At 39.1% G+C, this 25,739-nt stretch overlaps 1 protein-coding gene across 3 annotated transcripts in view; it reads left to right on the top strand.

Annotated features, from left to right (window-relative positions):
• The first annotated feature begins 11,432 nt into the window (after nt 1–11,432).
• Nucleotides 11,433–25,739, top strand: part of LOC127181714 (perforin-1) — a 34,776-nt gene continuing 20,469 nt past the window's right edge. For 2 of the 3 annotated variants that reach the window (XR_007829801.1, XR_007829800.1), the window contains exons 1-2: nt 11,433–12,005; nt 14,073–14,643. Coding sequence is in view for 1 of the 3 variants with exons in the window: in XM_051136603.1 (XP_050992560.1) it covers nt 11,488–12,005; nt 14,073–15,279 (1,725 nt within the window). In the remaining 2 variants the exon portion in view is untranslated. Of the gene's footprint in view, nt 12,006–14,072; nt 15,404–25,739 lie in introns of those variants that run through there. The other variant, XM_051136603.1, reaches the window with a different exon arrangement.

The raw sequence follows: 25,739 nt of genomic DNA, 5'->3' as shown, positions 1-25,739 counted from the left end.
TTTATCATGCTATTCAGCAAATTCTCCTTAAACATGGAGTAAGTGACTGTGATTCATTAGTGAGAAAAATAGTCAATGCAGTTAAAGACAATAACCCAATTTTGACAATGACCAAAGCTGGTGGGCCTCTTTCCACAGCAAGCAGAAGAGCATCATATTTTCTGAACGAATTTCAGATTGTCATGCCAATTGAGTACAGTCTTGATTCTCAATCGAGTACAGTCTTGATTCTCAATCAGTCTCCTATGTACCAGTTCTGCAAATGTTGCAAAAACTTCTAAACAGGACTGACATTCTAAATAAGGTCCTTTGTAATGACCGCTCAGTTAATGAATTTAACACTTACAGAGATGGCAGTTACTATCAAGGAAATGACTTTTTCAGCACGGAGACCTTCAGGATTGCCCTTGGTCTTTATGTTGACAAATTTGAGGTTGCCAATCCCCTTGGCACCTCACGTAAAAAACACAAAATGTTTGCTCTGTACTGGGTTATAGCCAATCTTCCTTCAAAGGATCGTTCATCACTTCATTTAATTCAGTTAGCAATTTTATGCAGAGCTAGTACATTGAAACAACGTGGTTACAAAGATGTCCTGAGCTCTCTTGTTCAAGACCTTGAAACCCTTGAAAAGCATGGTGTGTACATTGAACAGTTAGGGGACTGTGTTAAAGGAACTGTGCTTTTTGTGTCAGCTGATAATCTAGGTGCTCATTCTTTGGCTGGTTTACAGGAGAGTTTCACTGTTGAACATCCATGTTGGTTCTGCTTTGCCAAGAGAAGTGAAATCCAGGAGAAGGGTGTCCATCTGGGAGCATTCGAACCAAGAACCAAGCAGGAGCATGACAGGCAAGTGGTTGAAGTGTTTAAGGATGCAAGTTTGGTAAAGCAGTATGGTGTGAAGGATGGCTGTTTTTTAAGTGAAAGATTGGAACACTTTCACACAATTGGTGGTTTTCCACCTGACATAATGCACGATCTTATGGAGGGTGTCATCCCCATAGAGATGTCCTTGTGCATCAATGATTTGGTCTCAAGAAAACTAATCTCTCTTGAATCCCTGAATCAAACTATCAAGGAGTTCCCTTACAAATTCTCAGACAAAGTTGATCAGCCTCAGGTCATTCCAGCCACATTTGCCTCTTGAGGTACCATTGGTGGTAATGCCCACGAAAACTGGGCACTAATTTGACTTCTGCCCCTCATTATTGGCTTTGACATCCCTGAAAATGATCAAACGTGGGGAATTTTGTTGCTTCTGAAAGATATTTTAGAAATGGCAGTGGCATTTAAGTTCACTGAGGATTCTCTTGATTTCCTTGATGCAAAGATTGCAGAACTCAGACATTTACTTTTAACAGTGTTCCCTCATTTCAAATTGCACCCTAAGCACTACTACATTGAGCACTATCCGCAGCTCGTAAGAATGTATGGACCGCTTAGAGATGTGTGGACAATGCGCTTTGAGGGCAAACATAAATTCTTCAAACAGGTAATTCGTGACACCAAAAACTTTAAAAATGTTACACAAACTCTGTCAAAAAAGCTATCCGGCATCAAAGACTGATGGCTTATTATGTTGACTCACCCTCCTTTTTCAAGCCATCCATCCAGACAGAGAAGGTGATGGGTACTTTGATTTCAACTTTCTCTGAGAATATTCAAGAATTCTTGAGACAGACATATGCAGTACAGAACACAGTCCTCTCAGCATCATCTGTGACCATTGATGGAATCCAGTATAATCCAGATATGGTTGTATCTTTTGGTACTTGTTCAGGACTACCTCATTTCAGACAGATTTTCAAAATTCTTGTCATTAACACTGATGTTCTGTTCGTGTGTAAAGATCTGACATGTTGGTACATTGAGCACCTACGTTCTTTTGAACTGTGCAGTCATGTGCTGTCACTGACAGTTATCAAACCCTCAGATCTAAATGACCCATTTCCTTTGCCAGCCTATACACTTAGGGGCAGGACCTATGTTACATTGAAACATTATATCTTATGCTGAATGGATGACATATGTTAAAGGGTATTTAGAAATTGTGCAAACTCTCATGTTTTACTCTTTTGTTTTTATTCGGGGAACAAAATATTATTTTGAAAAACGTTCTGTACTAGGAATTGGCTTCAAGCTTCAGGGACACAAAAGCATAATTTAATTGTTTTATTCAACATTATATTTCAAGTATTGTGATTGTAGATCGGTGGGTTTAATGCGAAATAAATTGAATAAATAAAATAAAACTGTTGTTACATCCTGTCTAGCATGCAAAGGGCTGTGTCCATGTTTCAGGAGACTTAGATAATAATTTGTCTGAGATTTTGTAATTGTTCATATTTACATGTATTTCTCAACAAACCCATTCATTTGCCTTAAAGGGCTAGTTCACCCAAAAAAAGAAAATTCTGTCACTTACTCATCCTCAGATTATTCCAAACCTGTATACATTTCTTTGTTCTGCTGAAGACACAGGAAGATATTTGGAAGAATTTCAGATCTCACATCCCCCCCCCCCCTTCTCTACTATGGCTGTAAGTGGGGGATGAGATAACAGTTTTCCAAATTTCTTGATGTGTGTCCAGCAAAACAAAAGAATTTATACAGGTTTGGAACAATCGGAAGGTGAGTAAATGATGACAGAATTTTTATATTTGGGTGAACTATCCCTTTAAACACAAGAACATATTGCGCAAGTTATTTTTATTTTAAGTTTATTTATTGTTTTGTGCTCTTTAAAAGTTTGTTTGAAAAGGAGGTTTAAAATGTTTCATTTTGGAAGAAAACAAATTTTATCAAATATTGGGTTTTGAATGACACAGAGTAAACAAGACTTTGTTTGTGGGGGGGTGAACAGTGACAAATTTTGTAAATCTTTAACCTCAATTCTTTTATTTGTAGAGAGACCAAATATGGAGACAAGAACCGTACTCCGATTGATTATTCACAAAAATTACATCAGAAAAATCACTCTTCCTGTGAAACCACAGACAGTTGATTCACTATTGGAACAACTTGAAGAGAAACTGGGACTTCCGTACAAGTTCTCTCTTCAGTTTGAGGATCCTGACTTCAATAACTCCCTTGTGAATCTCACTGATATTGATGATTTGCCAGATAAGCCTACACTGAAGATTGTCTCCCTTGTGACGTCACCAACACCTACATGTAGCACAGCTGACACCGAAATCCTCTCTACGTCTTCTGATGGTCCTTCAAGTCAGGTTAAACGCACTGCATGGCCAGAATCTTTTGAGATCCCTACTTTTCCTGTTGATGTAGAATACAGGTTACGTCAGGGAAACCTACAGTACATGCGAGATGAGACATATCTGCAAGTGTCTGGAGAGTTAAAGCATGAGATCCTAGAAAAACTCTCAGAGACAATCTACAGTTTCAAAGCCTACCCAGATAAGGACAATTTTGAAGATGTTGCTGCTGCTCTGATTAAAAAACATCCCTGCCTTACTCAGCCTGGCACCTCTAAGGGGTGGAATGGGTGGTATGATAGCCTCAGATGGAAAATGGGTAATTACCGCTCAAAACTGTGACGAGCTGGATGTTTGGACGTATCCATAAATGCTGGAAAAAGAGGACAACAGCCTCAGAGACACTTAAAAAAACCAAAGAGGTATGAAGTCAATTTTCTACCGAATTTCCTGAAGGTCAAGATGAAACTAGCATGGAGTCCAAAAGGAAAGAGATGGTCGACGAAATGAAGAAACGACATCCTAATGGTGTGCTGATAGCCCAGAACATGAATTCTACATTTGCATTACGTAGACAAGAACCACACCCTCTTGTAGCACTCTTTCAAAAATATATTTTCCAGAATCTGGCAGTAAGTTTTAGGACTTCAGTTTTACTGCCAGATTCTGGAAAATATATTTTTGAAAGAGGGCGTGGTGCTGGTCCTTCAAGAGCCACTCTCAACTCATCTGTCTATAAAGCCTATAAAAAAACAGTCTCCATGTATTTCACAACACTTCAGAATGTTATTCTTATTAAGTGAGGTTCATTTTTTAGGATTTTTTTTGCCCAAGCAAAGTCTCTTGAGAACCTGACACATTGCACTTCTGGAGACTCAAGGTAAGTTGCAGTTCTGGAAAACGGTGGCGTGGGAGACTAAATGGTTTCTGATGGTTTCCATATCGAAGTCTTAACATTAATTCTTACTTTTTTTGCAATAAACATGCATCTTTTCTCCTACACCTGTTTTTTTTTCTGAGAATGCAGACGCAACAAGCGTTTTTCTGTCCGGTGGTCATGCCTTAACTTTGCAAATTCCAGTATTGCATTAGTATTGCATCCTTCTCATGGGCATTTAATAGTTTTTGACTTTTCAGTCTGAGGTGAATCTCTTTTTTTTGGGCATTTTATCTGTAAAAGAAAATGTGACTAATAATTCTGCACACCTAAATATAAGGAGTTTTTCACTTCCAGCCTTCATGGACAATTATATATCACTTAAAAATAATTAAATAGAAAATGAATAGTAGTTATTAAGATTGTTGTGGTTTGGAATTGGTCAAATGTGCTTGGAAAAAAAAATGACCACAATATCAACGTGCCTAATAATTATGCACACAGTGTAGTGTTATGTAAACATTTTTTATGTGCATAAACTTGTTGAGGGCTGGACAAAATTGAAAACACAATTTTTTTTTTTCAAATTAGCTGAAAATGACCAAATTCTAGGTTTCTGTCGGACATCAATGATGTTATTTTAAAAGATGTAACATTAATTAGTTTTATGTTGTTTATAGGACAGTGATGATGATGATGATGATGATGATGATGAAGTGTTGTCCAGCATTTCTATCAGCATATTGACAGTGATCTCCGAGGACTGTGAAACCACACCTTATTCACTGCACCTTGATGCCACATCCACTGCCATCATTTTGGAAGGTAAAGTAGTAATGGATGACCTGGGAAATCTTCCCAAAGCCATGTGCACCCTCTTTGGGCTCATGTATGCTCTAAATTTAGAGTATCCTCCAGTAATGAAGAACACATTCGATTTCATCCAGAGGGTGATTTTGTCACTTGGGCACAAGTCTCTGAAACCTAGAATCCAATCCCTGAAAACTCTTCTAATGCAGTAACGTCACTGTGCCATGATATCGAGCATTGTCATTGTCATTTTTCAAGGTTGTCCATTGTTAAGTTTCAGAAATGGTCATCACTACTGAAGAATGTATATTGTTTCCTGTTGGTAAACTTAATGTTACGTGGTTGGTTTTAGAATGTGTAACATTTTAGAAGAAAAAAACTGTTCTATACTAAGACTTTTATGCTCTCCAATTCCACATTTTACTTCTATGAAAGTTAAAGATGTGAAAAAGGGATATTTATTTTTTTCCTTTAAGAGTGTACTGAAAAATGTACTTTTTTTTTTTTTTTTTTTTTTGGAAAAATTGACAGTTTGCTTAATGTCAAGTAGTTGATTTTAGAATTAGAAAATTTTAAGAGAATTTTGTTATTCAACAGATCACAACTTGTCCTGTACTGTACTTGTCTGTTACAGCTTACACTGCAAAAAATTACATTTTCATTATGCATTTTTGTCTTGTTTGTAGTAAAAATATGTAAAACTTCTTGAATCAATATACAATTACTTGAGATAAGACATAAGATATTAAATCTTGTTTTATGAAAGACAATTTTTAATAAAATTTAAGTTTATGGTAAAAAAAGGCAAAGAAATGTCAATGGAGTGAGAGAAAATAATTTGACTTTTCTCAAGTACATAATTCAAGTTTATTTTTCTCACCACATTACCAGATTTTTTTTTTTTTTTTTGTACTATAAACCTTGATTTGTTTTCATAAAAGACTAAATATCATAGGTCATTTTTCTTGTCAAGAAAGTGTATCTTGATTCAAGAATGATTCGATATTTGTAAAATACAAGACAAAAATGCTTAGTAAAAATGCAATTTTTTTTTTGCAGTGTACTCTTTAGTGTTGTCCTATTTTGCATAAAGTTATACATGGAAAAATGGGACACTGTTCTTTTTTTTTTCAGAGTGCAATTTTTGTTGATGCAAATGTGCATTACTGTTGATATGTCATGCTTTAATGACTTGAATTAACATTGTTTTGAGTTAACATATGTTTTATGGAACAAATAAATTACCTTCTTGTTGTTCCAACAATCTGTTGTCTCTGTGTATGATTAACTTAGAGTTGTGAGTACACCTTACTTGAGAAATTTAAGGTAATCAGTTTCCACACATTTTTCTAGTAACATGAACTAGCAAATATGTTAACTGAACTGTTTTATTTGAGTTATCTGTATTGAGCCTAACTTGTTATACTGAGTTGACTGTACTCAAGTTTTTAGGTAGTCTTTACAAATAAAAAAGTTAACTGAGCTAAGTTATAGTAGCTTAATCAACTCAGAAATTATGTATTAATTTACTTGAAAATTCTGAGGTAATCAGTTTCCACAGGTTTTCTAAGTACACTCAACTCATTACTTTGTACAGTGTACAGCTGCAAAGAAGGCAATCATACAAAACTGGTTTACTCCGCACATGTGTGCAAAAACATTTTGAATTCATAGCCTCCTTAAAATAGTGACTTGTGAATGTACAAGCACGAATTAACAAGGCTAAACCTAGTACCATTGATGTATGGCAATGTTTTTGTCCAACATTTTAGACTATATAAAGGAATGACTATATAAAGGTTTTTTTTTTTTTTTTTTTTTTTTTTCTTCTTTCAGACTGTAAAATCATTGATATGTTTGTTGCTCCCCTTTCCCTGTTTGTTTGAATGGATGTTCTTCTGTTAATCTAATGACAATAAAATGTTGATCACAAAAAAGAAAAATAGAAAGAAATGTTGATTGAAAATAATCAGTTTACGGGTCCAATATTACAGTAAAATAAGTTTATTTATGATTTCTGTCTTTTTTTTATACAATTACAAATTACAAACAAATCCAGTAAATTAAATGCATGTGTAAAACACAGGAACATTTAACAACAAAATAGCAAAATGTATCATTAAACTGCTGTAGTTTTAACTAATGGATATCATCATTCCTAGAGGTTTTTAAGTGCTTTATTTTTTATTTTTTATGTTCATTTTAGACATGAGTCAACAAATTTGAACGGGTTCCCTTTAAAGGTCATAGGTCGCTTGCCAAATATCTTCTCAAAGCCAGTTTCTCAAAGTCTCCAGAAATGTTTATAAAGTCTTCCTGCAATTGAAACGCATAAAGAATTTTGTTTTAATTTACACTGACATTCATGATAAAAGAACAAAAAAAAAAATATATATATATATATATATATATATATATATACACATATATTACCTAACGGTTTCTGTTTGGGATATTGAATCATGAACATCCTCATTTTCATGCATTTCCTCGACCACTTTCTTTTGTGCAAGAAACTTCCATGCCAGGAACACTACATCACTGACCATCTCACTGCACAGCATCTGAAATATAGCAATGTAAACAAACAGAATTACTAGCAAAATCATAAGATCAAAGATAAAAAATCACTTACAACTCCCTCAAAATTGACAATTTCTTAAGGACATGTAATACATCCTTTAAACCCTGCCATTTCTAGAGCCTACTATACTCTGTGTGGCCTCAGCTACAACCACAATGATTGAGGGCAGATCAGAGTAGACGTTTGAGGGAGAGCTAATGAAGTTGGCTTCAGTAGGCTGGAATAATGCAAACAAAATGATGTTTGATAACAAAGTTCGGGAGGAGCACGATCAGATAATCAACTAATTTGACACAGGTGCAACTCGTCTAGGTAATCATCCAAACTAGCACAAGTCATATATATGCACACAGCCGACTTACCTCCGTCATTCGACTGTTTTTTGGCATCCCCCCTCCACCCCAACTCCTCACTCTTAATCTATCCTCATCCTATACTTGGGATGAGGGGGGTGTTCTCTGGGTTAGGGCCATATTCCGGGCTCGGAGCCCTCCCCCAGGATAGCACGGCAAAATATGCTTACTGTTTACTAAACCAGATTAGATGTAAGGGTGAACTCGTGAACAGGTAATTGGTAACAGGAAGTGAGACTAGAGTTTCTGACACTTAATATGGGCACTTAAAAAATCAACAAGATTCTCAACTAAAATTAGATGAATTTACAAGTCCAGAGATTCCCTTTCTCCAAGTATGGACCAGTGACGGCTTCTGCTTTTTCAAGAATGTTTTTCTGCAAAGAGAAAAAAACCTACATGAAACAGTCTCGACAGGTTTGTCATCATTATAAGCACATCATGTGAAAATGGAAAAAGAAAGCAGATTCTTGATTCAGCATTCAGTGAATAACCTTGGAAGAAATAACCTGACTAACCAACAGACCAATCATGTTGCACAGTATCTAAAATGTTGCTAAGGTCAGTCTTAAATTCCTTAAATTCCAAGGTATAGTCATACAGAAATACTCTGACGTGAGTAGCGCATAGTACATGACAAATAACAGTAATATGAACCTATCCAGTACACCTGCCCCGAGAGCAGCACATAATTCAGTTTAGTACTGTTATTTTTACTCCTGCCCTGAGAGCAGTGCATAGCTTAGCAATGCATAGTACACTAAAATAACAGTGATATGGACCTACTGAGCATAGTTTAGTAAAAAATAACAGTAATACAGACTTATTAAGTGCTCCTGCCCTGAGAGCAGTGCATAATTCAGTTTAGTACTGTTATTTTTACTCCTGCCCTGAGGGAGGAGGCAGTTTAGTAAAAATAACAGTAATAAAAATATATTCAGTAGTCCTGCTCTGAAAGCAGTGCATAGTACACTACAAATAACAGTAATACGAACCTATTGAGTACTCCTGCCCTGAGAGCAGTGCATAATTCAGTTTAGTACTGTTATTTTTACTCCTGCCCTAAGAGCAATGCATAGTTTAGTAAAAATAACAGTAATACGAATATATTCAGTACTCCTGCTGTGAGGGCAGTGCATAGTTTAGTAAAAATAACACTAATACGGACCTATTGAGTACTCCTGCCCTGAGAGCAGCGCATAATTCAGTAAAAATAACACTAATACGAATATATTCAGTAATCCTGCTCTGAGGGCAGTGCGTAGTACACTACAAATAACAGTAATACGAACCTATTGAGTACTCCTGCCCTCAGAGCAGTGCATAATTCAGTTTAGTAGTGTTATTTTTACTCCTGCTCCGAGAGCAGTGCATAGTTTAGTAAAAATAACACTAATACGGACCTATTGAGTAATCTTGCCCTGAGAGCGGTGCATAATTCAGTAAAAATAACACTAATACGGACCTATTGAGCACTCCTGCCCTGAGAGCAGCGCATAATTCAGTAAAAATAACACTAATACGGACCTATTGAGTAATCTTGCCCTGAGAGCGGTGCATAATTCAGTAAAAATAACACTAATACGGACCTATTGAGCACTCCTGCCCTGAGAGCAGCGCATAATTCAGTAAAAATAACACTAATACGGACCTATTGAGTAATCTTGCCCTGAGAGCGGTGCATAATTCAGTAAAAATAACACTAATACGGACCTATTGAGCACTCCTGCCCTGAGAGCAGCGCATAATTCAGTAAAAATAACACTAATACGAATATATTCAGTCCTCTTCTCTGAGGGCAATGCATAGTTTAGTAAAAATAACACTAATACGAACCTATTGAGTACTCCTGCCCTGAGAGCAGCGCATAATTCAGTAAAAATAACACTAATACGGACCTATTGAGTACTCCTGCCCTGAGAGCAGAGCATAATTCAGTGAAAATAACACTAATACGGATATATTCAGTACTCCTGCTCTGAGGGCAGTGCATAGTTTAGTAAAAAATAACAGTGCTAATGTTAATGCTAGCGCTAAGTGACTGATGAAATGCCACGGACATTTGAACGAGTTCTGTTGTCACTCATATCGGCTTCACAGACAGCATGGTAGCATTGGAAAAGCATGTTTTACTACCCCATAAGCAGCTTTGGTGCGATCGACTGATAAAGCAGTGAATGAAATGCATATGAAAATGCATATGATATGATATGTAGTCAATGATTACTTGTTCTGTGCATCTTTGCTCGCTAATTATCTCAGTAAACATTAGAGTTATTTTGATTTATTATTATTTTTTAAATAAAATACATGGTAAATTCACTTACAAATGCCTCCCATGAAGCGTTAATAAAGTTTCGGTCTGAAGCATTCCCTCCACACGTCCAAATTACCTGACCCCGCCTCTGCTTCAATTTCATTGGTTGAATCTGTAAACCAATCATTTTCCTTTCTGCCCTCAGAACATTTTTGTGTAACTAAAACTCCCATCTGCAGAAAACGGTCTCATATATTTTACGATAAAAAAATTCTGATGCATCTGGATATTTCTTGAGCCTCTTGCACTTAACTGAGACCATGCTGCAGCAAAACTATGTTGTACAGATGTTTTGTTCATATAGCATTGTGTATGTCTGCAGGGTTTTTTTATACAATATTTACATTCTGCCAAAACATGTTTTATAAAAGGATAGGGCATCCTCTATTTCAATTTCAATTTCAGCTGAATCCAAATCTCCTGTATCCATCACTGAGCCAGTTTTTAGACCAAATTTTCTGTTCAGCCAAGGTCTGTGGTCATGAAGTCTGAGGCTAAAACTAGGTTCTGAAGTAGTCTACCCTCATTCCCAAAGAAACAGATCAAGAATTTAACAAAAAAAGGTTCATGAACACACAAAAAAAAATGTGTAGTTTATGACATATTAGTATGCTAAAAACATTAACTGTGCATTAAGTAAACATATATTCATGTTAACAAAAATGCCAATAAGAATCTGAATATCGTAACATCATTTTAGGGTGAATTCAGGTCAAATGGGCAACTTTTTGCTATTGAGATGCACCAATTAACCTGAATTTACTCCTTCTAAAAGTGGTACAGTTTAAATGTTGTCTTTTTTAATTTAGGAAAATTTCTGTAGTGTTCACACTTACTGTGTGATTCTAACCCTCCAAAGAGATGACATAATCACCATGGTGGCTAATTCCTAGAACTACGCGGTGCGAAAGCCCCTTTTGATCACTGAATGCATCCATAGCCCACACAATGTGTAAAACCTCAGAAGAACTGTCATAGCCACGTCATAGTATATAATTTGCAACACAATCCTGACAACCACAATCACACAGCCATCATATGAGGAGACAGGTTAGAAAAATTTCACATTTTATTACTCATTTTTGATCTTAAATTTAGAGAAAACCATCAAAAGAATCATATTATTGATTAAAGAAACAATTGGTGGTAAAAAATACTTGAAGCATCTTGTATAATGCTTGCCATTTGTTTAAAAGGTACAATATTGTTGATTATAATATTATTGTTATAATTTTATGTTATTGTTCTTGTTAATTTTTTGGTTAATGTTCTTTTATTTTTTTTTTCACCAGTAATAATTTGTCACAAATGTTCTTCTCTTACTGCAGATCATGGGGCAGTTGTGGGTTTATTTTGTTGTTTTCTGGGCGTTGCTTCTAACGACCATTTCTGGAGAGGATGACACAGGCACATCAAAAGAGTGTGAGGATGCTCCTTTTGTTCCAGGACACAATCTTGCTGGAGAAGGATTTGATGTCGTGACCATGGAGCGAAAAGGTTCTTATCTGATCGACATGGAAAAATGGGATTTGGGAAACAGCACTTGTAAGTTTCGCAAAAACAAGTACATGAATGAAATTAAACAGAAGCTACCAGCAGCAGTTGTAGACTGGAGGACCTTGCCAAAGTGTTCGATGAAAGTCTCCAGTCAGATCTTTGAATCAAGTGAAGCACTGGTCAATGATTCATCCTCGGCACTCTCGGCTAGCTGGAAAGTTGGTATAGATGTGAAGGCTGTTGGAGCTGCAGTTGGAAGCACTCATTCCAGGGAAGCTAAATTTGCAATGACAAAATCAAAAGAGGACAAATACAGTTTCACCAAACATGAAATTGCATGCAACTTTTACAGGTGAGAAAGCTGGGTTGTAGTGTTGGGTTCAAGTCCACCTAAGTCGAGTCCGAGTCGAGTCCGAGTCTTTAACCAATTGAGTCCAAGACGAGTCCAAATCCAAAATGGGCCGAGTCGGACTCAAGTCCGAGTCCCAAAGGGCCGAGTCAGACTCAAGTCCGAGTCCCAAAGGGCCGAGTCCGAGTCGAGTCCGTCCGAGTCCAAGGAAACACTACTGTTTGTCAGTATCTTAACATTGTTTTAACCCAGGGGTGCCCAAACTCTGTCCTGGAGGAAGGTGTCCTACAGATTTTAGCTCCAGCCCCAATTAAACACACCTGAACCAGCTAATCAAGCTTGCATACTAGAAACGCCCTGGCAGATGTGTTGAGGCAAGTTGGAGCTAAACCAAGGACCAGGGCCGAGTTTGGGCACCCCTGTTTTTAACCTTTACAACTAGAAAAAAGCAATGTCAGTTGAAATGTAAGAAAAGCAAACCTCTAGTGGATCTTGCCATTTTGAATTTTGATTTCACAACATCTCATAATTAGTGTCCATACTCTGATCTATGTAATGTGACATATTTCAGAGTGAAACAGGTTTTAGAATGTGAAAAATTATAGGGCAAGACTTGACATTATTCATCGATGTAGTAAATGTATAAATTCAAGGGTGGGGGTAAAGAAGTAGGTATCTTGGTGAATGGGACCTTAAGATCAGAAAATGCACCTCTTTTATTTCTGATTGTGCCTGTGTGTGTTTTGGGTTGTATATGACTTTTTTTTTTTTCTTGAATGAAAATGAGGTTGTGAGGGATAAACCTAGTCCTTACAAAGGTCTACACTGTGTATAAAGCCCTACCTATACTTTCCATAAGTCACAGCAAACTCACACCTGTTTTATTTTTGAATGCATTTATAGTTACATTAATTACAATAAATTGCAAGGAATAATTGATGATGGGCCATTTAATTATCAGAAAATCATGCACACCCAAGGTGGTTTTGGACTCATAAAAACTGTTGCTGCAAAGATGTTAGAAAAATTATTTTTCTTTCAAGCTAGAAACTGCCACCATGTTTAAATAATTTCAATACTGAAAAAACTAATCAACTAATGTAAGTAAAACATTCTCGAGCTCAAGGCAAGTAAACACTCCAAGTATTACTTACAAGCAAAAGTATTAATACATATATTAATAAAAATTACAAATGAAATAATATTTTTTAAAATAGAATCTTTTTTAAAATAGAATTGTAGTTTTTTTTTTTTTTTTAGTTTTTTTTTATGTAGGTCTATGTAAAGGCTATTACAGAAATAGACTACAGACATTTCATGAAGTAATAAATGTTAAAATAAAACACTGCAAAATCTTCACTGTATACATTAAAGATAATTCTTATTACAGGAAATAAGTGATTCAGTCAAGAACAGTGAGTGATTTTCTCTTTTTCTTTTGTTGTTTTGATTATTGTTTGACGTGGTCGGCGGCTGCAGGTTTACGCTGCTGTCGCTTTAAGATCTGACGCACAGATCAAATATTTTGACGCATCAGTATTTCTCCGCTGTTCAGGTTTACTTAAGACAAAACCGACTTCATTTACATGAATAGTCTCCAATACGAGCATGTGTGTAGCAATAACAGAAGCTGTTAGAAGCGAAAGTGAACTCGGCATTCGCACACTGACTGAGAGGCGCCTTCTGTGATCGCGCTTTGAGTGTGTGCGCACATCTCGTAGCCTTTCAAGTAGCCTTCTGGACAAGACTTTAGTGATAATGCATCGATTCAGTGACATTTCCGTCAACTGTCTGTGGACTCAGACGGACTCGGGATATTTTCCGAGTCCGAAAGGCTCGAGTCCGAGTCAAGTCCGAGTAAAAATACATCCGAGTCCGTGACAAGTCCGAGTCGCCTAAAAATTGTACTCGAGACCGGACTCGAGTCCGAGTACCCCAACTCTACTGGGTTGTTTTTTCCTCACTAATACTGTTAAAAAGACAATAACTATGAAAAGAAACAATAACTTGAACTACAAACTGCTCCTTCTGATCACACTGAATTCAAACAGTTTTACTGTTTCTTTATAGTTACCGTGTAGCTGCAAAGCCTCCTCTTCATGCAGAGTTTCTTGAAGCTGTCAAATCACTCCCTACACCCTACGATCGAGACGCCTACCGCAACCTGATCACCACATACGGCACTCACTATACCACAACTGTCATTTTAGGAGGGCGAATGAAATCCATAACAGCCATCAAAACCTGTCAGGCAGCAGTGAGTGGACTTACAGACACTGCAGTGAAAGATTGTTTGGATGTTGAAGCCTCTGGTTCATACAGTGTAGTAACTGTGAAGGTAGAAGCACATTTTTGTCAAGAACTAAAGAAGAAGATGGGCACAAATGAAAAGTTCAGCTCCATGTTTAGTGAGCGTCAGACAGAGATAATAGGAGGAAACATAAATGGAGAAGATCTGCTTTTCTCTGGTTCATCACACCCAGATTCCCGTAAAAAATGGCTTGAGTCTTTGAAGAGTCTTCCTGACATTGTGCATTATTCTCTGAAACCCCTCCATTTCTTACTGAGTACAAAACACCCTGCAAGGAAAGGACTGAAGAAAGCTGTTGAAGAATACATCATTCAAAATGCCCTCATGAAGGTTTGCTCTGAACCTTGCAAGATTGGCAGGAAGTGCAGCACAAGAGACCGATGTGCTTGTGTTTGTGAAAGCAGTCAAGTTATAAATTCTAACTGTTGTCCAACAGCAAAAGGACTTGCCACCCTCAAAGTCTACAATCTCAGAGCCAGAGGTCTGTATGGAGATAGACTTACACAAACAGATGGCTGTGTATTAGTTAAGTATGACAGTAAATCCATGCGCACTCAGACCATTGATAATAATGACAATCCATTTTGGCCAGAAACATTTGAGTTTGGTCCAATTAAGATCAGAATAGCCAATAAACTAACTTTTGAAGTATATGATGCAGACAGCTCATGGAACAGCGATCACCTTGGTTCATGCTCTTTTGATCTTAGAAGAGGAGTTGTGACTGATACTTGTTTTTTTACACATGGTACCTTCTTTTTTACCTATGAAGTGAAATGTGCACCCAGTCTGCAGGGCCCACAGTGTAATGAACACATACCTTCTCCAATGGCTGCCCCTCTGGCTGATATTTTCAGCTCAAGAAATGGTGTTCTGGTTAAAGACATGCCGAGGCTTGAATTAGCATTCAATAACTCAGATAAGTTCAGTTTCAAGAACCCTTATGCAAAGCCGATAATGCTGTGACCTGCATCTCGAATCCATCCTTTATGCATGACAAATAGCCTAATATAACCTAACAGCACTTTCACTTTCACTTTCGTTTTTTTTTTTTTTCTCACAAAAAAAAGATAATTCTTTTCCCATTGCTTTTCTGTTTGATTACCTGTTTTTTTTGTTTTGTTTTTTTGCATTAATAAAGCATTCTTAAAGACAGATGTATGTTTTTATTCTTTTTAGACTTACAAAATGCAAAATAAACTAACAGTGCACTAACTATAGGCAGTACTGCTCCTGCCCCATTTGACATTATAGACTAGAAACAAGAAACCCTGTCTTTATCATCAATTCAGCAAACTTATTACTAATTATTAAGTCGTTTATTGATTCTATCTATCTATACAGTCAATGTCATTTTCCAGGATACTATTTACAGACTGCAACTTCAGACGACATAGCTCATATCTGTATATTGGTAAGTTACCTAAATATGGAGATAGTTTTGTTGTATTCTAAATAAATAGATTATGATTGTGTTCTGGAAGGAACTCATTAAAGCAATTTCAACATGTTTTAATTGTAACATTCCAATTACTCCATCACTCTGCCTGTTAGGTGATCAATTCCTCAGTAATATCCATCACAATAGAACACACCGCTCCACTACTCTTGTCTCTAGCTATCGCTAAAAAACAATTCTTATAAACTGGAAAAAAAAATAAAAAATTCCGTTACACAACAGTTTCAGTTATTAAAAGAACACATAGGCAATTTGGCCTTTTTGTTCCTTATATTTATAATCCTGTGCAACAAGAAGTCATGGCTGGACAATTTCATGTTCCTAGTCACCCTGGTGTGCTAAAAAATGTGAATATACTTCAGAGATATATTACTCATAAGAATTTCTAGGGGTGCCAATAATTGTGGCCAATGAGAACTGGAGAAAAACATTTATTTCATAATGAGATTTTCTCCTCACTTTCCATTGTTTTACTTCAATGAAAGGTTAGAATTTTGTGAATTTTTTGAATGAAAGCTCAAAAGGATAAACAATGCAGATTTATTTCCACAGCTGCCTTTGCTCATATTTATCAAGAGTGCCAATATTTGTGGAGGGCACTGTATATATAAATGTGAGTTGTGTGTTTTTTTGTGATCAGCTTGTTTTATGTTGTCTTGTCTTTGTTAATCTGTATGTGTATTTTGTGTATTCTTTGTATGCATATTAATAAAAATAAATAAATAAATTATGATCCACAAATAAATGTAAAGAGATTAGTAAAAAGTAAACATTCACAAATAAATTAAATGAGATCCACAAATAAATTTTAGAGTTTCACAAACAAGTTAAATTCAAATAAATAAAATGCTGAATGAATTTGTGGATCACTTCCTGTGCATTTGTGAATGGCTTTTTGTGCATTTGTGGATCATGGCATGCATTTGTGGATTTATAAAAAATTCTAGCGTCAAGACCTGCTAACAAATCCATAAATAGGTGGACTCCACAAACCATCTACTCAAGCCTATCAGATAACAGCCACATTAAACAAAGATTTAAAGCACTATTTTTCTGGCATTTTCAAATATACGTTAAAATATGTGACCCAGGATCACAAAACCAGTCATAAAGGTCATTTTTTCAAATCAGTCTTTCAATCTATTTAAAAATCAGGAATCTGAGGGTGCAAAAAAATCAAAATATTGAGAAAATTGCCTTTAAAGTTCTTCAAATAATTTTCTTGACAATGTATATGACTAATCAAAAATTAAGTTTTCATACCTTTATAGTAGGAATTTTACAAAATATCTTCATGGAACATGATCTTTACTTAATTCCCTAATGATTTTTGCCATTAAAAAGAAAAATCAATAATTTTGACCCATACAATTTATTTTTGGCTATTGCTACAAATAAACCCCAGCGACTTAAGACTGGTGTTACGAATCTGGTCGGTGTTCTGCGGTCCGCTCACCACCAGATGTCGCTCTCACCCTATCATCACACACAGACTGTTGCACTACACCCCGGACTATATTCCCCATCATTCAGCACGCTGATTGGGTCAGCACCTGTGACCAATCAGTGGCGCTATAAAAGCCCCAGTCTCTCCCCTTGCAGGCCACGGAGTATTGTTGTTGTGTTTATTATTGTTCCCTAGTTCCCTGGTTCCCTGGTTCCCTGTGTTTAGTTCCCTCACCTGGCCATCTCGTCTCGACTGTCTCGCCGCCTGCCTACTGGACTCTTGCTCGTTTATTTGATTATTCTCTCGTCTCATCCCCTTTACGGATTACGTTTGCCTTGGATTGACCCACGCCTGCTTCACGGACTCTCTCTACTTCTTGCCTGAGTTATACCTGTTTGCTACTGTTCTGACCCTGCCTGTTGTCGACTGTGTCTCTGTCTCGTCCTCTTAATAAAAGCTCGCAAATGGATCCACTCGCCTCTCGCCTCTCACTCAACGTTACAGAATACTCCATCACAACAGGATCCAGCAGCTTCACCCCCGGACAGTCAACAGATATGGACACAGACAGAATTCTTTTCAAAATCAAACAAGGACCACGCACACTTGAACAATACATCCATGAGTTTCTGGCCATTGCTAATTATTCCACCCTCCCGGACTGTATAATTATTGAAATCTTTTGTGATGGCGTTAATGAGCCTCTTAAGGCGAGACTCAGACGCGAGGGTCCGCGTTCATCACTAGCTGCATTCATGGACTTTGCCCTATTGTGTGTGGGCTCATCATTTACTGTGGGTGTCGCGGAGGAGGAACGCGACAACGTGGTAATGGCGGCCGCGCCGAAGCGCGTTCATACCATGGCGGGGACAGCGGAGCCCGTTTGCAAGATGGCGGCAACGGCGGCGCCCGTTTGCAAGATGGTGGCCGCGCCGGTGCGCGTTCACAAAATGGCGGCAACGGCGGAGCCCGAACACAAAATGGCAGCTATAATGAAGCTCTGTCACGTCACAGCTGCTACCCCAGAGCCGAACAAAGCTAAAGCAGCGTTTCCAGAGTCAAGTCAAGTTACAGCTGCATTTCCTGAGTCAAGTCAAGTTTCCAAGTCCAGTCAAGTTGCAGCTGTGTTTCCCGAGTCAAGTCAAGTTTCCGAGTCTAGTCAAGCTACAGCTGTGTTTCCTGAGTCAAGTCAAGTTTCCAAGTCAAGTCAAGTCAAGTTGCAGCTGTGTTTGCTGAGCCAAGTCAAGTTTCGAAGTCAAGTCAAGTTGCAGCTGCGTTCCCTGAGTCAAGTCAAGTTTCCAAGCCAAGTCAAGTTGCAGCTGTGTTTCCTGAGTCCAGTCAAGTTACAGCTGTGTTTCCCGAGTCCAGTCAAGTTACAGCTGCGTTTCCTGAGTCAAGTTTCCAAGTCAAGTCAAGCTACGACTGTTGTTCCAGAGTCACGTCAAGCTAGAGCTGTGTTTCCTGTGTCAAGTCAATCCAAAGCTGCTCTTCCTAAGTCAAGTCAAGTCACAGCCGTGGTTCCTGAGTCAAGCAAAGTCACAGCCGTGGTTCCTGAGTCAAGCAAAGTCACAGCCGTGGTTCCTGAGTCAAGCAAGATCCAAGCTACGGTTCCTGAGTCAAACAAATTCAAAGCTGCTGCCGCTCCTGAGTCAAGCAAGGTCAAAGTTGCTGTTCCTGTGCAAAGTACAGTCAAGACTGAGGTTCTTGTGTCAAGCAAAGTCAGAACGGATCTTCCTGAGTCAAGCCAAGCCACAACTGGTCTTAGTGAGCCGAGTCAAGTCTCAGTCAATCTTCACGAATCAAGTCAACTTACTGCTGATCTTCACAAGCCAAGTCAAGTCACTGCTGAACTTCTCGAGGCAAGTCAAGTCACTACAGATCTTCACAAACCAGGTCAAGCCACTGCTGGACTCCATGAGCCAAGTCAAGCCTTAGCCGGTCTCAGCGAACCAAGTCAAGCCACAGCCGATCTCCATGAGCCTGGCCAGGCCACAACTGATCTTCATGAGTCAAGTCAAGTTATTGCTGACGGCCCAGAGTCAAGTCGCGTCCCGCCTGATGGCCCAGAGTCAAGTCGTGTCCCGCCTGACGGCCCAGAGTCAAGTCACGTCTCGTCAGACCACCCAGTGCCTCGTCACATCTCGTCAGACCACCCAATGCCTCGTCACGTCTCGTCTGACCTTCCAGAGCCAAGTCACATCTCGTCTGACCTTCCAGAGCCCCATCATGTCTCGTCTATCTGTCCAGAGCCTCGCCATGTCTCGTTTGTCTGCCCAGAGCCTCACCATGTCTCGTCTGACCGCCCAGAGCCTCGCCATGTCTCGTCTGACATCCTAAGGTCACGGCCTATTATGATGGCTAGCGTGCTGGACCCACCACTAGTGTCAGTGAGGGCAGCAAACATCCCAGTGGCATCAACACCGTCAAAATCCACCATTAAAGAGGTCCTGCCACTGCTCTTCCCTAAATGGCGGTTGCCATTTGGTGTGTGTGGGCTGCACACTGTGCTCCTGAAGTCACGTCTGTTCACAAGTCTGCTCCTGAGGTCACGTCTGTTCACAAGTCTGCTCCTGAGGTCACGTCTGTTCACAAGTCCGCCCCGAAGGTCACGTCTGTTAATAAGTCTGCTCCTGATATCACGTCTGTTCACAAGTCTGCTCCTGAGGTCACGTATGTTCACAAGTCCGCCCCGAGGGTCACGTCTGTTAATAAGTCTGCTCCTGAGATCACGTCTGTTCACAAGTCTGCTCCTGAGATCACGTCTGTTCACAAGTCTGCCCTGGAGGTCCCGTCTGGTCTCAAATCTGCTCCGGAGGTCCCGTCTGGTCTCAAGTCTGCTCCAGAGGTCCCATCTGGTCTCAACCGTGGTTTTTCGGTTGGAGCGTCTGGAAGCCGCTCCTTGGGGGGGGGGCTATGTTACGAATCTGGTCGGTGTTCTGCTGTCCGCTCACCACCAGATGTCGCTCTCACCCTATCATCACACACAGACTGTTGCACTACACCCCGGACTATATTCCCCATCATTCAGCGCACTGATTGGGTCAGCACCTGTGACCAATCAGTGGCGCTATAAAAGTCCCAGTCTCTCCCCTTGCAGGCCACGGAGTATTGTTGTTGTGTTTATTATTGTTCCTTAGTTCCCTGGTTCCCTGTGTTTAGTTCTCTCGCCTGGCCATCTCGTCTCAACTGTCTCGCCGCCTGCCTACTGGACTCTTGCTCGTTTATTGGATTATTCTCTCATCTCATTCCCTTTACGGATTACGTTCGCCTTGGATTGACCCACGCCTGCTTCACGGACTCTCTCTACTTCTTGCCTGAGTAATACCTGTTTGCTACTGTTCTGACCCTGCCTGTTGTCGATTATGTCTCTGTCTTGTCCTCTTAATAAAAGCTCGCAAATGGATGCGCTCGCCTCTCGCCTCTCACTCAACGTTACAACTGGTCTTGTGGTCCAGTGTCACATATAATACTGTGTGCCTTGGCTTGATACACAGTCTAATGTCTAATGAAATCCAATTTTAAACATCTTTAACAATTTTTATGGCCCTTTTATTTCATATTTGAGCCAATTAGAGACTAGGAATATTTAAAAATCTACAAATGCACAGAAAGTCATTCACAAATGTATAGGACAGGACACACCAGTGTTGGGGAAAATTGTCACACCCCTGTGTACTGTTTATTTTGGTTTCTCCCTCTTGTGCCCATATTTGCCCATAATCATCATTGGTTTACCTTGTTTCACCTGTGACTTAATTAAGTCCATTGTTATCACCTGTCTTTATAAGCTGCATTCTGTTCAGTGTTTGGTGTCTGGTCTCGTCAATATATGTGTGTGTTTTTACCCTCCTTCTGTGGATTCACCTGTTTTGGATTTACCTTTGGAAGATAATAAAGACCTTATCTTTGACCTTCGTCTTTGTTCGCCCCTTCCTCGCATGATACGTGACAAGTTACTTTTAAAAGTAATGCATTACAATATTGCGTTACTCCCTAAAAAAGTAACTAATTACGTTACTTAGTTATTTTATATGGAAAGTAATGTGTTGCGTTACTTTTGAGTTATATTTGTGTTACTTTTTAAATCTGGGCTGGGCTTGCTTGTTTTTTTTATATGTGTGTGTGTATATATATAAATATAAATATATATATATATATATATATATATACAGGGTGGGCCATTTATATGGATACACCTTAATAAAATGGGAATGGTTGGTGATATTAACGTCCTGTTTGTGGCACATTAGTATATGTGAGGGGGCAAACTTTTCAAGATGGGTGGTGACCATGAGGGCCATTTTGAAGTCGGCCATCTTGGATCCAACTTTTGTTTTTTCAATAGGAAGAGGGTCATGTGACACATCAAACTTATTGGGAATTTCACAAGAAAAACAATGGTGTGCTTGGTTTTAACGTAACTTTATTCTTTCATGAGTTATTTACAAGTTTCTGACCACTTATAAAATGTGTTCAGTGTGCTGCCCATTGTGTTGGATTGTCAATGCAACCCTCTTCTCCCACTCTTCACACACTGATAGCAACACTGCAGGAGAAATGCCAGCACAGGCTTCCAGTATCCGTAGTTTCAGGTGCTGCACATCTTGTATCTTCACACCATAGACAATTGCCTTCAGATGACCCCAAAGATAAAAGTCTAAGGGGGTCAGATCGGGAGACCTTGGGGGCCATTCAACTGGCCCACGACGACCAATCCACTTTTCAGGAAACTGTTCATCTAGGAATGCTCGGACCTGACACCCATAATGTGGTGGTGCACCATCTTGCTGGAAAAACTCAGGGAACGTGCCAGCTTCAGTGCATAAAGAGGGAAACACACATCACATCATCAATGGCCCCCAAGGTCTCCCGATCTGACCCCAACACAATGGGCAGCACATTGAACACATTTTATAAGTGGTCAGAAACTTGTAAATAACTCATGAAAGAATAAAGTTACGTTAAAACCAAGCACACCATTGTTTTTCTTGTGAAATTCCCAATAAGTTTGATGTGTCACATGACCCTCTTCCTATTGAAAAAACAAAAGTTGGATCCAAGATGGCCGACTTCAAAATGGCCACCATGGTCACCACCCATCTTGAAAAGTTTGCCCCCTCACATATACTAATGTGCCACAAACAGGACGTTAATATCACCAACCATTCCCATTTTATTAAGGTGTATCCATATAAATGGCCCACCCTGTATATATATATAGATAGATATATATAGATATAGATATAGATAGATAGTTCTATTTTTAGCAAACGTAAAGAGATGTATTTAAAGTCATTTTCCTTATTAGTAGGGTTGAACATGGATCATTAAAGGCAGCAAAGACATTGGTTAATAAAATGGCATTAAATACAGGAAAGGAAATTTGCGTTAACATATTGTTGCAGGCTTGCATCATATTCTGAGTTTGCATTTCACTGTTTTAATTCATTTTGATGAATACTGAATCTGTTTTTTTCTGAGTGAGATGAATTAATGCATGTTCACGTTTAGTCTAGAATACAGTCACATCATGTTTACACAACACACACAACGCCTCTGTATTTCCAGTTTCTCTCAACATGAGGAGACTTAGGAGACTTGTCAGTCAATAAATGGGACAAGTAAACTGTCCACCCTCGGCGACGAGCAGGCTAAGGTGCTGTCGCCAGCGGCCGGGTGGAGGCAGCAGCTGCACGGCGGGGCAGGATATGTCTGATAGCCTCAGTCTGCTTCTGTGCGGCAGAAAACTGCTGGGCAAAGTTCTCCACCGTGTCGCTCCACTGGCTGTGAGGTGCTAGTGGAAGGGGGAACTTCTTTCTGCATTACTGAAGCGCCGTGCCGGCAACACATGAACAGGTATTATGAGTCTCTGACTCATTTTCTTTCAGTTTCTATCTTGCTTGAAGACTCGATCAGATCGTCTCCGAAGTGAAAAGCTGACTATGCGCTGCACCTGCTGCCTATTTATACTCGCGCTGTGATAAGCGGCAGCTGGATGCAATCATCGCATGCCAATGTACATTGGCTCATTTAGTTTACACTCAGTAGACTGGTCTCTCTAAGTGAGATCCCAATTTGTTGGTCACCAACGTGACTTGAAGTGACCAACTGAATGGGGAACTACTGAAACAAATGTTAAAAGTAAGTGGATAAGTAAGTAGGTAAGTTTTTCACTTGTATTTCTATTTTATTTTGTTTTTAAATTTAGATTTATTTTGTAGTGCTATCATGCAAGATAGTCCATTGTTTTAGGCAAACTTGATGATCCAGAAATATGATTTCTGGAGTATTTTATACGCAAGTCTTGCTGTGTCATGTTTTCTAACCAAGACTGCAAGACTGCAAGTCTTTATTTTTCTCCTCTTTTATAATAGTTCTGGAGAAAATGGAGCTGCTGAGAAACTTAAAAATGAAATGAAATTAGAATTAGTTCTGGAAATTGTTCATTTTTGCAAAGCAAGTTGTAATTTGTAAATGACAGAAATCCTTCTATACATTTTTGTTTGCCTCTAAATAACATTTGAAAATTAAAAACATACGAATGTAATGTATGCATTACATTAAAGGTAATTTTAATGCTTGTGTGTCAGGACTAAGTGATTGACAGCAGTGTTCACCTATCAGCACGTAGTTTGTTTGATTTAAGGGTTGCCTGGGATGTGTTTGATGCGAGTTTGTTGTACTGGGTTAGCATGTTGATGTGCAGTTAACATTTTGTTGCATGCTAAATAGGCAGTAGGGGTTCGATCTTCAACTGGCTGGCAGGAGATGCCATTGACAGGTCATGTGACCTGTCAGTGGCTGGTGGCTGGCAGTCGCAACCACTGTAGATCTGCAAGAATAACACGTTCTCTATCACTCTCACTGCAAGGAAATACACTATTTTATTGTTATGAATGTATGTATTCTTATGACTCTGTTATTTTGAATGATTGACGTCTTACTTTTTATTTTTATTTTTTTTCCCCCACAATTTAAGCAGTCAAATGAACGTTATGTTATCTCAAATGTAGACGCACGGCAGCCGCGCTCATAACGGAAGTGACGCGCTCAGTTTTTCCAGGCGCGTCCACACCGCATCGACATAAAAGGTGTGTTCGACTTAACGCAGCGCTGCGCAGCTCGATCAAATTCTGACTTCAAGCAGTGCATACCGGTTAAAAATTTTGTCCGACTTGAGGCGGCGCCGACGCCTCGTGACTGTCACGTGTGGTATCAAAGTACCGCAATAGCGATTCGAGAGCAGCCGGCTGACTTAGCCGGCGCAGTTTCTTCAGAGCAGCTGCAGGAGCTCTGATGACCACATGACTGTTTCACGATTGGCCAGATTCACCGCATGACAATGATCACGTGTGTTTCAGGTTTATTCTAACATCTGCAAGTTCGATAATACTCACAAATCTGTGTTTTTACTGTAGTCGTAATGTTATATTGAGTCAGATTTATCATAAAACACTGATAAAAGCATATATAACCCCACTTTATTAGTATTTAAATAGTATATGTTTATATTGATCATTATTCTTGCTCAGATGGCGCTGTATTAAGCAGTATATGAAATGTGTTTCTGTTGCTCATGAAAATGCTTTTGAAAAGTCTGTGTATTTGATAAATATTGCATTTAATTCACTTCTTCTGTGACGGAGCATGCAAACACCGCGGAAGCATCACTAACGAGAGTAGAAAGTGTCCGACTTGACACCTCCGTTTTCAACTCCGCCCACGACTGCTCTCGGCTACTCTCGTTGATCGCTGTCTGTAGCCGTAGATGAAGTTGAACACACCTAAAAACATTTCAACTTTTCAGAATGGTAAACACAACCAGAGGGTTAACAGAAATGCCAGTTTCATTTTAGGGTAAATACAGGTCAAATGGGACACTTTTTGCTATTAAGATGCCCCAATTACCCCGAATTTACTCCTACTAAAAGTGGTACAGTTTAATTGTGTTCTTTCTTTTTTTTTTTCTTCTTTGTGGGGAAGTAAGAAGGGAGAAATTGTTGTCTAGTGTTCACACTCACTGTGTGATTCTAAACCCTCAGAAGAATTGTCATAGCCACGTCATAGTATATAATTTGTTCTGGTTAAAGACATGCAGAGACTTGAATTAGCATTCAATAACTCAGATAAGTTCACTATCAAGAGTACTTATGGAAAGCTGATAATGCTGTGACCTGCATCTTAAATCCATACTTTATACATTTCACGAGTTCACCCTCACATCTAATCTGGTTGAGTAAACAGTAAGCATATTTTGGCGTGCTGTCCTGGGGGAGGGCTCCGAGCCCGGAATATGGCCCGAACCCAGAGAACTCCCCCAAAAGAAGCTTAAAGACCTGAGACAGCAGCCAGACTTGTTAGTTGCCCCCCAAAATGTGCATGCTGAGTAGAAACTTGAGGGGCCAGGGGGTGGGTGGTGTCTCGGTTCAGAGCGACTTGGAGAGCCCTTGCACTGTCTGACAGGAGCTGCGGCTTGAGGTGTCAGACTGGCGAGCCCTAAAGGAGAAGCATGATGGCAGA

This window comes from Labeo rohita, chromosome 19 (assembly GCF_022985175.1).
Source record: "Labeo rohita strain BAU-BD-2019 chromosome 19, IGBB_LRoh.1.0, whole genome shotgun sequence".
NCBI classification, from domain to species: Eukaryota; Metazoa; Chordata; class Actinopteri; order Cypriniformes; family Cyprinidae; genus Labeo; species Labeo rohita.
The sequence above is the reverse complement of the archived record's forward strand: the minus strand, read 5'-3'. Positions and strand labels throughout refer to the sequence as shown.